General features: G+C 38.5%; 1 protein-coding gene across 1 annotated transcript in view; it reads left to right on the forward strand.

Annotated features, from left to right (window-relative positions):
• Positions 1 to 15,794, forward strand: part of SLC1A1 (solute carrier family 1 member 1) — an 88,404-nt gene that overhangs the window by 35,254 nt on the left and 37,356 nt on the right. The window contains exon 2 of the mRNA XM_032291037.1: positions 11,954 to 12,094. Coding sequence (XP_032146928.1) covers positions 11,954 to 12,094 — 141 coding nt within the window. The remainder of the gene's footprint in view (positions 1 to 11,953; positions 12,095 to 15,794) is intronic.

Here is a 15,794-nt window from a genome sequence, read left to right on the forward strand (position 1 = left end):
ATTGCAAAGCAACATTTTTCAAGACAGTTAACTTTCTGCCACATTGTAAAACTTGGTTGTCTCTACCAGGTCCTACCTCCTACTTACTCGTAAGTATTTGGAAGCTTATCAGGATTTATGCTCAAAAATGGAGTTTGGGGTGAGAAGGAAGCACTTTGTTTGGAGAGGGTGTTACTGTTGAGGCCATGCATTAATCCTCTCCGCCATCTCAAGGAAAGCTGTGGTTACATCTGGTATAGTAGAAAATGCCTTGGTGGCTAAAGATACATGTCATGGAAGAAGCGTGTGGGTTTATCACATTTTTATCCATGGCAGAATGGAGACCTTGTTTTTGCTTCAGAATTGGTCTTAAAGAAGAATTCTGGGGCAGACGAACCCCCACCATCATCCAGGAAGAATATTTGCAGCGCATTTCTTCTCATCATGATCAGTTTGCTGTTTGAGATGGTATGGTTAGAAGCTTTATAATGGCTGGCTAGTGTCATTTTCCCTCATTTAGGCTCAACTGTGACTTTATACCCACATACTTTATGGAAGTCCTGGAGCCCCACACTGAGGCAGCAGAGGGAAGGAGGAAGTGCAGTTTAAGGTGGCAACTAAGTGGGAGAGAAAGTCAGCAAAGACAGTTATTTATTCAGGACCTTTACAAAGGGTGCGGCCCTACTTGTTTGCATGATGGTTGAACCAAACGTTAGTGTCCAGTTGCTTGAGGCTTGCAGCAGCACCTTTATGCTCTTCAAAGTGAGTGCTGCTATTGGTGGCAAGCTCTTATGGATGCCCTTGCTAGGCTCATTTCCTTCTTTGCTATTCTAAGCACAGTCCTAATGAATCTGAATCTGTCTTTTAACAAGACCCCAAGGTGATGCATGGCACATCAGAGTATAAGAAGCTTAAATTTGGCCGGGCACGGTGGCTCACGCCTATAATCCCAGTACTTTGGGAGGCCGAGGCGGGTGGATCACGAGGTCGAGAGATCGAGACCATCCTGGTCAACATGGTGAAACCCTGTCTCTACTAAAAATACAAAAAATCAGCTGGGCATGGTGGCGCATGCCTGTAATCCCAGCTACTCAGGAGGCTGAGGCAGGAGAATTGCCTGAACCCAGGAGGTGGAGGTTGCGGTGAGCCAAGATCGCGCCATTGCACTCCAGCCTGGGTAACAAGAGTGAAACTCCATCTCAAAAAAAAAAAGAAGAAGCTTAAATTTACATTATATTCTCTCTATCCCTGCACATCTCACATGGTTATTCAGTCTAATATCTGTTTGAGTCAGTCTTCCTCTTTCTTCTCAAGTCTTCCATGGATTTCACCTGGTTTACTCTTGATGCCATCCTTATTAGTCCGTTCTCACACTGCTATAAAGAAATACCCGTGACTGGGTAATTTATAAAGGCAAGAGGTTTAATTGACTCATAGTTCTGCATGGCTGGGGAGGCCTCAGGAAACTTACAATCATGGCAAAAGGGGAAGCAGGCACCTTTTTCGCAAGGCAGCAGGAGACAGTGTGAGCGTGTAAAGGAGGAACTTTCATACCCTCATAAAACCATCAGATCTCGTGACAACTCATTCCAACTCCATGATCCAATCACCTCCCACCAGGTCCCTCTCTTGACACATGGGGATTACAATGCAAGATGAGATTTGAGTGGGAACACAGCCAGACCCTATCACCATCCTAGTACTAGCTGCATCTTCCTTTCATTACTGGACGAAGAAAAACAATCTCTTGATCAACTAGTATTTCCCTGAAGCACTTATAAACAATTCCATAGAAATCCTGAGATAGGTACCTATTTGTGTTTATGCTCGAGCCTTCCCCAGCCCTCCCCCTTCCTTCTCCTCACCCTCCCTGTCTTCTCACAGCTCAATACTTCCACCTTCCATTGTTCAGTATCTCACTCTGACTCCTGCCTGTGCTGAGTTGCATCTATAATTAGCCCTCTTAGATGGTCTTACATCATCCATTTTTATATCTTGATTCCCACCCCGGACCTAAAACAAGTCCTTGGACATAGTAAATATTAGCAGAATTTAATTAAGTTATTGAGTCACACTGGAAATTATTTCAGAAGATACCAAATGCCTTTTCCTCCTTTTTTCTTTTTTTTCAAATGCCATTTGTTCTAGTACCACTAAGACCCTGAGACCTTTATTTTGGTGATATCAAGTGGTATAAACATTAACAAACATTATATTATATTCATTTCATGAATCCTTTATATATCATAATTTTAATTCTGAAGTTTTTAATTTATAGAACAAAAGTAAATATTTCTCTACCAAAATAAATATGACTGAGGGAAGAATTTTATAAATTTGGTCATACCAAATATATTTAACATCGATTTCTCTTCTCAACTTCTGACTCTGCTGCTCTTTATCTCTGTAACCATGACTTATCTGTCAGAGCTAAAACTCTTTTGAACATTTCATGAGAAAATCTATAAAGAGTATATAGCCTGTAATAATAGCTAACATTTAATAGCTGTGCTTACAGTGTGAGCCAGGTATTTTTTATTCTAAGTACTTTACATATACTCTCATTTTAAAACCTCCTAATGACTCTATGAGGTTGACATTTTGTTATTCCCATTGTTATAGATGAGGAAACAGAGGCACGGGCTAGAGGGTAAGTATTTTGTCCAAGATAACAGAGCTAATTAAGTGGTGAGGCCAAGATTTGAACACAGTCTCTCCTCAGAGAGTCTGAAGGGTTGCTGCTGAATTCCTTTCTTCAAAAATGCCTCATGTGATTTAACATGCCTTATTTCACTATGTACATTAAAGGCCCTTTGTTCATACATTAATCTATATTTCCCTATTGGCCAATACATTGTATAAATTAGGTGATCTGTAAATGATTGTTGGATGATTTATTCTACATGCTTACATGGGAGTACTTTGAAAAGCAATGATTGCATTAATATAATGAGTGCTTGATGTAGCAATATCGTTCCTATATATTGTGGAACTCTCAATTTTAATATTTACTGACTCCATTATCCATCTTAAAATGAGCATATTGGAAAGGGTAAGGAATAAATAATTGATTAGGGACTTTAATTACATTTGCAAAAATCTCTCTACCTTTGCCAAAGAACTAAATCTAATCACAAATATGAAATCCCATGATATCTACACTTAAAGGAAGGGGAACACGCAGGGTATGTTTGCCAAGACGTAGGAATCTTGAGTACTGTCTCAGAACTGACTACCACATCTACTGTAGATCCCTTCCCACAACCAAACCACAGGAGTAAAAACCTCATGCAACACTGGCATTAACTTTATTTCTTAATTGTGATTTTGTTAGAATTCTATTCAGTGTACAGAATCTGAATTATTGATTCTTTGAAAGAGTATTCTTTTGAAATGTTTCAATGAAAAGTAAAAAACCATAAAACATGTCTACACCCACCATACAGACTGAACAAATCCTCCACGGATCTTTTTTTTTTTTTCAAAGAAATCATTATGGTTGAGAGTTCATTGTATCCTCCCCAATTCCATCCACTCTTTCCCTCCTCAGAGATAATCACTAATTTGAGCCTACTTTTAGTCCATGCCTTTATAAATCTACTACACGTTTCTATCCATCAAAAGGTCTTATGCTGTTTGTGCCTGAAAATTTAACTCACACGGTATCAGCCTGGATGTACTTTCTTGCAACTTGCTTTGTATTTCTGAAATTGTTTTCTTTGTGTTTTCAGATATATTAATACTACTACAAGTAGATCCAGTTCGTTCAAAGTGCTTGCCTATTTGGTTGCTAGAAAAAGTCAGCAATATTCAGCAAAATTGACAAGGATTGGAATATTTAATGGTTGGCTGATAGTCAAGAGGCAAGTCTATCTAAACAGCCAAAGTAGTATTACTCAGTGTTTTTAAAAGATGAAGATGTTTAATGTGGGGGAAATGCTTATGACGTAATATTAAATGAAAAGTACTTTTAAAAAAAATCATAAGCTACAACATAGATGTACCTTGAAAACATGCTAAGTGAAAGAAGCCAGATATAAATGACTGCATCTTATATGATCACATTTATATGAAATGCCAGATTTGGCAAATCCATAGAGAGAGAAAAGTAGATTAGTGGTTACCAGGAGCCCTTGGGGGTAAGGGGAAGTGGAAATGACTAACAGGTATGGAATTTTTGGGGGGTGATAGAAATACTGGAACTAGACATTGGTGGCAGTTGTACAACATTGTATGTTAAAAACCATGGAATTATATACTTTAAAATGATAAATTTTATGTTCAATGAATTTGATCTCAATAAAAGCATACAAAAAACTATATATATAGCTAATAAAAATTATGAGATATTTCAGAATACAGATTTTAAATAATGTTTAAAATTATAAGAGACAATATACAAGAGATAATTCACTTGAAATGTTTAGTACAAGGCCTGACATATAGTATGTGTTCACTATATCTAAGACAGGTCTCAGTTAATTTAGGAAGTTTATTTTGCCTCAGGAGGTCCTGAGGACATGTGCCCAAGGTGGTCAGGGCACAGCTGGGCTTTAAACATTTGAGGGAGATATGAGACATCAGTGTATGTAAGATTTACATTAGTTCAGCCCAGAAAAGGTGGGACAACTTGAGGCAGGGAGGGAGCTTACAGGTCACAGTTAGGTAGGAGACAAATGGTTGCATTCTTTTGAGATTCTGATTAGCCTTTCCAAAGGAGGCAATCAGATATTGCAATAATCAGAGATATGCTATTATCTCTGTGAGCAGAGGGATGACTTTGAATAAAATGAGAGGCAGGTTTGCCCTCAGCAGTTGCCAGCTTGACTTTTCCCTTTAGCTTAGTGATTTTGGGGCGCCAAGATTTATTTTCCTTTCACAGCTGCAATAGTATAAGGAAAAGTAGAAACAATTCAACCTTGCATATATTAGAGTTGGCGTGTTTGTGGATGAGTTTTTGCACTTATTTTTATTTCAGGTAGAGCTGTGACAATATATTGCCAGTATAGTAAATACTTTATTTAAAGGATTTGAAAACAAAAAATAAAAGCTTTACAGACTCTGGCATCTGTGTTTTGAGCCAGAATTCCTGTGAAGAGCCTGTATTGGTGGAGCTAGTCAGCTCTTTAGGAATGCAAAAAGAGATGAGAAGGAGGTACAGATATTACAGCATAAGGACAGGATGGAGAAACTATCTTTCTGTTTATCCACCGAATGCATGTAGTCATTTGTCAATAAGTGTTCATTATATACTTATTAACTCATATCAATGTTCATCTTCGATTAGCTCCCAAAGGGCAAAAAGGCACATAATTAATTTGCTTAATGTAGTGCCTAGCATGATGAGATGGCTGTTTCAGCAGTAATTAAAAATATCTTTTCCTTTGCCAGTAATTCTTATTTAATCAAGTCACAATTAATTTTTGTACCAGAGAACTACTCTATGGCTTTCATTTTAAAAACCATGTATGATTTTTATCTCTTTTCTGCAAATACCCCAAAAGAAAAACAATGCTGTTTTCATAGATCTTAGTCAAATGCAGTTCAACTACTATTCCCGGGTGAATTTTATAACTGGAAAACATGTGTGTGCATAAGTACAAGGACTGGTTAGGACCTGGAAATAATGAGAGAGGGAGAGAGAGACTGATGTAATGATATGTGACTTTTTTGTTCTTTTCTGATTTCCAGTATTGTTTTCTGAGAAGCATTTTTTTTAAATAAACTTAGAAACAAAAAAGCAAATCACCTCAGAACCTCTGAGACAAGGCTGTGGACTGGCAGTTGTTTTTTGAGACAATATGGAAGAAATGACATTCTGTACATCTTCTGTTTTAAACTTTCATCTTTGAACTTAAAGAATCTCTAGCTGAGATCTTGGCTGTTTTCCTCCTATGTTTCTTTCTTTGTGTTTTACCAACTTACTTATATTTAGCATAAAAGCTGGCGAAAGTGATAGGGGCAAGGAGGCAGGGAAACTCTGGGCAGAAGAGGGCAGTCACCAGCAAGGGCCTCACTCTGAAGCCTGGATCCACAGCCCAAAGAGAGGACATGCATTATTGTTTTCTTGCTGGAATGTTGCCTTTTCCAAGACCACCCATGGCCCACCCACCCGCCATCCTGTGCCCATAAAAACTCTAGGCTTCAACAGCAGAGAGAGGAGAAGAGGAGAAGCAGCTGGACAGTGGAGAGAAGCAGCTTGACTTCAGAGGGATGGCTTGACAACGCTGCCTCAGGGAGGAGTCTGGCCAGGGATGGCTGGACTCTAGGGGAAGATCTTCCCGCTCCATCCCTTTTTCAGCTCCCCTTCCCATTGAGAGCGACTTTCATCATTAGCAATAAAATCCTCCATATTCACCACCCTTCAATTCGTTCGTGTAACCTGATTTTTCCTGAACACCGAACAAGTGCTTGGGTGCTGTGAGTGAGGATGCTAACGCCTGTCACACTGACCCTCTACCCTCGGTGGAGAGCAACTCATGTGAAAAGGCAGAGGGCCCATGGAACTGTTAACATGTGAGCCATCCATGGATGGCAAAAGCTAAAAGAGCACTGACTGAAACACATGCCCTCTGGGGCTTCAGGGGTAGTGGGCATGCCCTCGCTGCCTCAGGACTCTGCAGGGAGTTCACTTCGGCCAGTGCCCAAAAGCACTCACCCCGGCTCCTGCACCTGCTCACCTGCGTACTGCCTCCTGCAAGAGGTGAAGTGCAATGGGTCCAAGTAAGTGGAGTTTGCCCCTGCCAGTGTCAAAGTGGCCAGCTAGATCTAGCACTCCAGTTCCTACCTGCAAAGGTGTCAGGGAAATTTCCTGCTTCAAAAGCACAGACAGCTTTCTTGAAAATGAGATATGAGATAATGTAATCTCATTGTAAAGTTGAGGACATTAAGGCTTAGAGGTGATTAGAGGCATTAGAAGGGACTTCTGAAGGCAGCTCATCTAACCCTTGACAACAGGAGAAGTTAAAAGTTATAGCCCAGGTTCCAAACCTCACAATTGGGAGAACCAGACTTGAGCCTGCTTGTCTAATACCAGTGTCCTTCTCAAGCTTTCCAAGCATCTGCTTGGGATCACCTTGCCTTATGGCAGGATGGAAGCCCAAGAATGGTGTCCTGCATCCATTGCTGAGGCTTCAGGGGTCCAAGTACTTAGTTTACCTTTGGGAATTCCTTATTGGCCCTACTGAAGTCCTTCCTGCTATATAATTCAGGGAAACTGTTGATCTTGTCAACCTGAAATAATCAAAAGGATCTGAATCCAGTTTTAAAGAATTTATTTGGGTGAAAAGCTGGGAATGGCCATCCAAGAAACATGGACCCCAGAGAAATGGGGTCAGTGCTTCAAAGTTAAAAGTTAAGTACTTGCTTACGTATAGCAAACAAAGAAGTTTAGTAGGATTATAATATTTTCTATACAAGGCTGGTTTATGTGTAACAATTTAATTACAGTGGTTTGTTTTCTTTTCCATACAGCTTTTCATTTCCTTTCCAATTTAAAAGTGAGTATTTAACATTCCATCCTAGACAGTGTGATAATCATGAAGCCTTTGTGTGAAAGAGGAAACAGGGAGGTTAATCTATAATGAAGATCCACACTTAGAGGGAAGAGGTCTTCCCTAGCACCCTTTAGTCATTTACAACATTTTACAAAACAATGTAGGTAAGGAAAAGGCTACTCTATAATCAGATAAACAAATGTTACAGCTGTCTATTTATTCACTCAAGTTCCATAATCACATTCCGTTAAGGCTCAAAATAAAGTTTCAACAGCTGATATTTTGAATTACTTATTTTCGCAATCTTCACCTTTCTTAGTTCTGGGAGTGGCCCTACCACGTGGGCCTGGCCTGCATACTCCCAGAAGGGCAGTTCTTCCTAGCAGCCTTTGACTTTGGGGACCTCACCGTAATCCTTAAACCAGCCCAAGGTTCTGACTCTGTTAATGGGTAAGGAAAGGTTATGCCCTATGAGACTCTGACCTCCTTTTGGGATCTGGAAAATCTTCTGGTGATTTTCCTTGTCCCAAATCTGCTGTTTCCAAACTTGCTTGAGACCAAGATAAAGCACAACAATTTACAAGGCATAACGCCTAGGTGAGGTCATTCACTGGCCATTTCTTGTACTTGAGGGTCAGAGGGTGACATTGCTGACTCTCTCAACTTCATTGCCAGCACTAGATTGGTAGTTCTGTTCTTTGGAAGGAAGGAAGGAAGGAAAAGGAAAGGAAAGGAAGGGAGGGAGGGAAAAATTAAAAGAAAGAGAAAGAAGGAAAAAGAAAATAAGAAAGATTGGAGTACAATTTGTGGCACTCAAGTTCAAGAACAAGCTTGATAGAAAGTTGTAATTGCCAAATACAGTAACTTACTTAGGGTGCATGTCAACGTTGACTGCTTTCAAACTACTGTACCTGGCAACTCTTTTATTTCTCCCTTTAAAAAAATCCTGTATCTGGCTGAAGGCTGAAAAATAGCAAGTACATATCTTTCTAACAACCCTACATTAATTTAGTATAGCGATAATTAGAGGCAAAGTTAATCATTAGTAATATAAGCCCTGAGATTGCAGCACATGGGCTTCTTTTGCTACTCAACAGAGTCCTTTTGTGTCTAGTTTTTGAACACAGACACATCTTTATTTTCTACTTACTGAGCTTTCTTTGACATACAAGCCAAAAATTTACTTGAAGCAACCTGAATAGTGTGAGAGAGAATGTTTGTTTTTTAAAAGTCCTGAGAATTACGGAGCATCCTTAGAGCATAATATAGGTATGTTCATCTAGAACAGCTGAACACAGGCAGTTTATAAAGCAGGAGGTGAGCACATTGTGCTTTTTAGATTTACTTAAAATATTTTGAATTATTGGTGTTCTTATCCATTCAAGAGTTGCTAACACTAGGGTTGTAAAATAGAAACAGAATAGCATTGACAATAGAGTTTTGTTTCATCTTTGTCTTAGGTACAATTTGGGAAATGTTTATGTGTATATGTTTGTTCCAAAATATTTTAAAATTCTGTATTCACAATGCAGTAGTGTGTAAACACTACTGAATCACCAGAAATGCCTACAGTAGTGTGTGCACAAAATAGAGATCAAGACGAAGGTAGAATATTTAGGGAAATAAAATTAAGCTAAGGATAAGGTTAGTACATAAAATGCATCTTGTGAGGTTCATCTGTTCGGTCTACTAGTGGGCATGGTAAGGATGCCTGAATTTAAATGAAAATTCTAGTACTGATTATAATTCACATATCATTTTATTGCTCTATAAACTGTGCCCAAACAACTCTTGGTATTCACAAACTAATTACTTGAGTTTGTAGATTCACATATCCAGTGATATCCTCCTTGAATCTTTCTGCCATTTAGTCATTTTACTTCCAAGTATCATAACATCCATCAGAGGCTGATGAAGGAAAAAGATGCAAAAGTCATGCTATTTATTTTTTGCCTTAAAATACAGGTGTATCATCTACAACCATTCAATCTTTGGCAAACCTGACAAAAACAAGCAATGGGTAAAGGATTCCATATTTAATAAATGGTGTTGGGAAAACTGGCTAGCCATATGCAGAAAGCTGAAACTGGATCCCTTCCTTAAACATCTTATACAAAAATTAACGCCAGATAGATTAAAGATTTAAACATAAGAGCTAACACCACAAAAACCCTAGAAGAAAACCTAGGCAATACCATTCAGAACATAGGCATGAGCAAGGACTTCATGACTAAAATACCATAAACAATGGCAACAAAACCCAAAATAGATAAATGGGATCTAATTAAACTAAAGAGCTTCTGCACAGCAAAAGAAACTATCATTAAAGTGAACTGGCAACCAACAGAATGGGAAACAAATTTTTTTGCAATCTACTTATCTGACAAAGGGCTAATATCCAAAATCTACAAAGAACTTAAATTTACAAGAAAAAAAAAATCAAAAATTGGGCAAAGGAAATGAACAAACACTTCTCAAAAGGAGACATTTATGCAGCCAAGAAACATATAAACACATGAAAAAATGGTCATCATCACTGGTCACTAGAGAAATGCAATTCAAAACCACAACGAGATACCATCTCACACCAGTTAGAATGGCAATCATTAAAAAATCAGGAGACAACAGATGCTGGAGAGCATGTGGAGAGATAGGAATTCTTTTACACTGCTGGTGGGAGTGTAAATTAGTTCAACCATTGTGGAAGACAGTGTGGTGATTTCTTAAGGATCTAGAACTAGAAATATCATTTGACCCAGCAATTTCATTACTGGGTATATATACAAAGGATTATAAATCATTCTATTACAAAGACACATTCACATGTATGTTTATTGCAGCACTGGTCACAATAGCAAAGACTTGGAAACAAGCCAAATGCCCATCAATGATAGACTGGATAAAGAAAATGTGGCACATATACACCATGGAATACTATACAGCCATAAAAAGAATGAGTTCATGTTCTTTGCAGGGACATGGATGACGCCAGAAACCATCATTCTCAGCAAACTGACACAAGAAAAGAAAACCAAACACCATATGTTCTCACTCATAAGTGGGCACTGAACAATGAGAACACATGGACACAGGGAGGGAAGCATCACACACCAGGGCCTGTTGGGTGATGCAGGGTGAGGGGAGGGATAACATTAGGGGAAATACCCAATGTAGATGATGGGCTGATGGATGCCGCAAACCACCATGGTACATGTATTCCTATGTAACAAACCTGCACATTCTGCACATGTACCCCAGAACTTAAAGTATAATAATAATAAAATGTGGGTGTGTGTATTGGGAGAAGGAAAGGGTAAAGCAGTTAGATGCTATTAGAAATATTTGGAAGAGAATAAAGAAGAAATTAAAACTTTGTGATTTTTAGTTATCAAAGTCATTAAATTGTGTTATCCATATAACTGCAGAATTTCAATATGGGCATCTTGTTAAGGGAAGGCTTTCAGAGAATGTTAACATTTCTTAATAGTAAACACATCCCTACACTCACATAATTATAAGTCTTCGTGTACAAGGTACTCAAGATCAGAAACTTTGTAAAAAGCCTTTTAATCAGATAAATTTGAACATATCATTATCTAGAAGTAACTGAAAAGAATGTAAAACATTATAGAACAGTCATTTGATAATATGGTAAATGTATCAAATCAAGAGGATATAGTCCTCTTAAAATTATAAAAGTTGCATAAACAGGAAAGAATATAAAAATATACCATAAAAAGTACTTATAATAAAAATATGAGAAAAATACAAACTGATATGTAAACTATAAAATATGTAAAAGAGCCAATAGTGGTGGTTCATATCTATAATCCCAGCACTTTGGAATGTTGAGGTAGGTGGATCATTTGAGGCCAGGAGTTTGAGATCAGCCTGGGCAACATGATAAAACCCTATCTCTACAAAAAAAAAAAAAAAATTAGCTGGACATAGTGGTGTGCATATAGTCCTAGCTACTTAGAAGGCTGAGGTGGGAAGGCTGAGGTGGAGGCTGCAGTGAGCCGAGATGGAACCACTGCACTATAGCCAGGGTGACAGAGCGGGCCCCTATCTCAAAAAAAATAAATAATAAAATAAAATACGTAAAATATCTCTGCAGGTAGACAAAGGTGGTAATGTAAACGCAGAGTTATATTGGATTGACTTAGATGATGAATTTTTTTCTCATACTGTTCTTTGATATTTTGTCATTATACTAAGTATAACTGATGAGGAAGAAATGACAACAAAGCTTTCATGTATAGAATACTTTTTACAGATTTACTGAATAATGTATACTTTCTGTTCACTACCTTTTAAAATGTAATTTTAAGTCTAAATTTTACAGACTCATGGGAGATAATCTAAACTATTTTTCTTGCCATTAAAATGTGCATTTTGGGGTATTTTTTCCATAAAAATGGATACAGGAGAACTCAATAACATTCCTCTTCCTTCTTTCCAACTCTTGTTTTTCTTAGGCATTACCACAGGAGTCTTGGTTCGAGAACACAGCAATCTCTCAAATCTGGATAAATTCTACTTTGCTTTTCCTGGAGAAATTCTAATGCGGATGCTGAAACTCATCATTTTGCCATTAATTATATCCAGCATGATTACAGGTACCTTGAGAAAACTGATGTTTTTTGTATTAGTCCATTTTCCTACTGCTATAAAGAACTGCCTGAGACTGGTTAATTTATAAAGGAAAGAGGTTTAATTGACTCACGGTTAAGCATGGCTCAGAAGACCTCAGGAAACTTAGAATCATGGCAGAAGGCAGAGGAGAAGCAAGGCAAACTTCTTCACAGGCGGCGGGAAGGAGAAATGCCTTATAAAACCATAAGATCTCGTGAGAACTCACTCACTATCACGGGAACAACATGAGAGAAACTGCCCTTACGATTCAATTACCTCCACCTGGTCTCCGCCTTGACACAATTATGGGGATTACAATTCAATAGATTTCGGTGGGAACACAAAGCCTAACCATGTCATTTTCTATAATTATTTAAAAAGCTTTCACCTAAGTTGTTCTTTTCTAATTATGGGGAAAATTGAAATGCATTAGCTACATCACACACTCACACACTCTCTCTCTCTCTCTTTCTCTCTCTCTCTCTCTCTCTCCCCCTCTCTCTCTCTCTCCCCCCTGCCCCCACCCCACCCATCTTTCTCCACCTCTCTCCACCTGGAATGTCTATATTTGTTTCTGTGGAAACATTTTGCTGTTTTCAACATGGCATTGCTTTGTCATATGCTGTGCCTATAGCACTGTCCACCACTGCTCAAATCTTCATTTGACCAGCATTTGATGTCTTGGGAGGAAAATGTCATTTTCAAACATACTATAAACAAAACACTCTCTGTGCATAGAAGAAAAAAGAGGCATATTTGGTCACTGAAATGTTAGCTAGTGTCCTCAGGAAAAATATGGTTGTCAATTTTGATCATGTTTTCAGTCATTCACTCATTTACTTCCCAACTGCAGCTGTGCTGCCCCGAGCCTCTCAGCAGCTGCCTTCAAGATCTCTCTACTCCTCCCCTACTTTCTAGTCAAACCCAGAACTTGCTACGTACGTGCCCTACATATTTGCTGTGGGGACCAGCAGTCAAGTTCATATTGCAGTGTTCCTTTAAAGACCAAACTTCCTTATGTAGATAGAGATGAATTTGGTTTACAAAAATGTCATTTGTCTGGGTGTGGTAAGTTTCTCTGCATTGCATACTTTCTTGCACCTAGCTTAACTCTGGTAATTGGTAAAACCTGGCATGACAGTAGCTGGTGGTGTTGGCTTGAAAATCAAGGTTTTACGTAAACATGAAATTAGAAGTCGTGACATGTCCCCTTCTAGAACATGTTTCTCCACCACCACTGTAAAGGCGCAGGACTGGACCTAGTAGAGTACTGGACATTGGTGAGGGGAAGGGAGGGTGGGGGTCAGGATCTGCTGCGTTCAGCAAACGCATTGCTTGAAGAGCTGTCGCATTTGGCCTTTGAATTTCCCAATCACCAAACTCCAAACAGACTAGAATCCCTTGGGAGCTTTGTCTTTAATTGGTCTTGATGTTCTTGGCTTATGACAAATGTAAAGAGAACGTTTAATTATTTTATGAATATATTTAATTATGTTTGGAAATGCCTGTTTTTTTTTTTAAGCCTAGCAGCCTGAGTGACACAGTAGCAGACCAATTGTTTGTCCCATATATTTGTTTGTTTAAATTGTCATAAGTATCCAAAATTGGAAAGATTTCATGTAAATATCCAGATTTCAGGCTTTCTCCTGTCAGGTCAGGGGTGACGGGGATGAAGATCTGGGAACACTGGCCCAATATTTCCACTCACCAATAGTGGTCTGAAACCAAGAGAAAGCTACTCCATTTAGCTGGAGGAAATGCATTTGAGAATATCACAGTCTCCACCACTTCCTATTGTCCAATACCTTGTCCACTTCACTCTTATACTACCTGTCTGGCCCCGGTAAGGATTGCAGCTATAATCCCTTAGAATCTTCTCCATATCAAAGATTTAAAAAAATATTTAAAAAAAAAAAAAAACATGGGGTCTTGCTATGTTGCCCAGGCTGGTCTCAAATTTCTGGGCTCAAGCAATCTACCCACCTTGGCCTCCCAAAGTGCTGGGAGTATAGGTGTGAGCCACTGCACCCAGCCAAAGATTCTTAATCTTTTAGTGGGATCCTTTGAGAATACAATTAAAGCTTTGGACTTCTTTTCAAGAAAAACATGCACAATTGTACATATATACTGTATTTTGCAATGTTTATGCACAAGATGCATAAACCACCTGATGAGCAATACTATTTAACTCGTGTCTATGAGGGGAAATATAGAAGCTTGATCCAAGTTATGCAGCAAACCCAAAACTCGAGTTTTAGAAAAGGTAAAAATACATGTATGAATATACTAATTCTGTAATATCAGATGTTTGAAAATACACACCACTCTTGGCAGTCAATAACAAATGAGTTTTTTTGTTTGTTTTGTTTTGTTTTTTTCTGGGAAGTGTAGCCTCTGGCCAGAAGCCAGAAACAGGTACTTCCTCTAGTGAGATTTTTGCAATCTGGATGTTTTGTGTGTTAGCTCAACCTTGCAAATAATCTAGGAAAATAATTTACAATTCAGCATTCCACTGACAGCCCAGCTACTTTTGAAGCTATAGTGTGGGTCAGGTAGTTTCTCCACTTTTCCTTCACCAAATCCCAGCAGCCAGTCAAGAACTAGAGACAGCGAGCAAAATCACCACACCATCTTTTGATTTGCGGCAATGAAATAGTCAAAGATTCAAGGGACATGAACAAAGCAGGGCGGGGACATTTATGGCATATTCACGCTTTAAATTGTCAGATTACAGAGGAAGAGCAACAAGACTAGTGTTGGCACAGTTACAGGAAAGTGAGTTCATTCGTACACTTTCAGTGACCGTATAAAAATTGGAACAAGCTTTCTAGAGGACAGTTTGGAGCATGTTCTAATCTCCTCACCTAGTAATTCTGTTTCTCAGAATTGACCATAAAGAAATAAGCAGAGATAAGTTCAAACTGCTAAGTACAAGGATATTCATGGTAGCATTTTTTTATAATGGTGGTAAATTATAAGCACCCTAAATGTGTAGTATACATTTAGGTATACTATACCTAAATACAGTATACATTTGTATACTTGTGTATTTGCATACAAATGTATAAATGTATGCTATGTATACAAATTTATATTGTATACTATGTGTACATAGTATCATTATTTGAATACTAAGCAACTATTAAAAACTTGTTTTAGAATCATATTTAATGACATGTGGAAACATTCCCAATATAACCTGAAATGGGAAAAGAAACCAAATTACACAACAGGATATCGTATACAATCCAAATTTTAGTAAAATTGGATAGAATACGATATCCTGTTGTGTATATACATTTTTGAAAGTTGTGATCAAAACCAAAAGATTAACATTTTGATCTGGAAAGTAAGAAAACATGATCCTTTGTGCTTTCTTTACATTTTCAAGTGAACATGTGTTTTTGTTTGGTTTGTATTTTTAATGAAAGAGATGGGGATGGATTCTGCCCTAAGCTCCTCCAGTTCTACCTCTGGTCACTTCCCTGCCCCATCTCTGCTCTCTGCCCATGCCAGCTCAGTGCCACCTTTACCTGGTATGTAGCTCCTTCCTCCAAACCCTGCAATAGTCCTCAGCCTCCCCACAAAGAAGATGGCTGTGGAAAACACACAGGAAGGGCGGTTTCACATTGCAAACACCCTCATAAGTCTGCCAGGCTGGTAGCTTAATGTATACAGCTATTA

Source organism: Sapajus apella, unplaced genomic scaffold (genome assembly GCF_009761245.1).
Source record: "Sapajus apella isolate SASKATOON/1434 unplaced genomic scaffold, GSC_monkey_1.0 scaffold24, whole genome shotgun sequence".
NCBI lineage: Eukaryota > Metazoa > Chordata > Mammalia > Primates > Cebidae > Sapajus > Sapajus apella.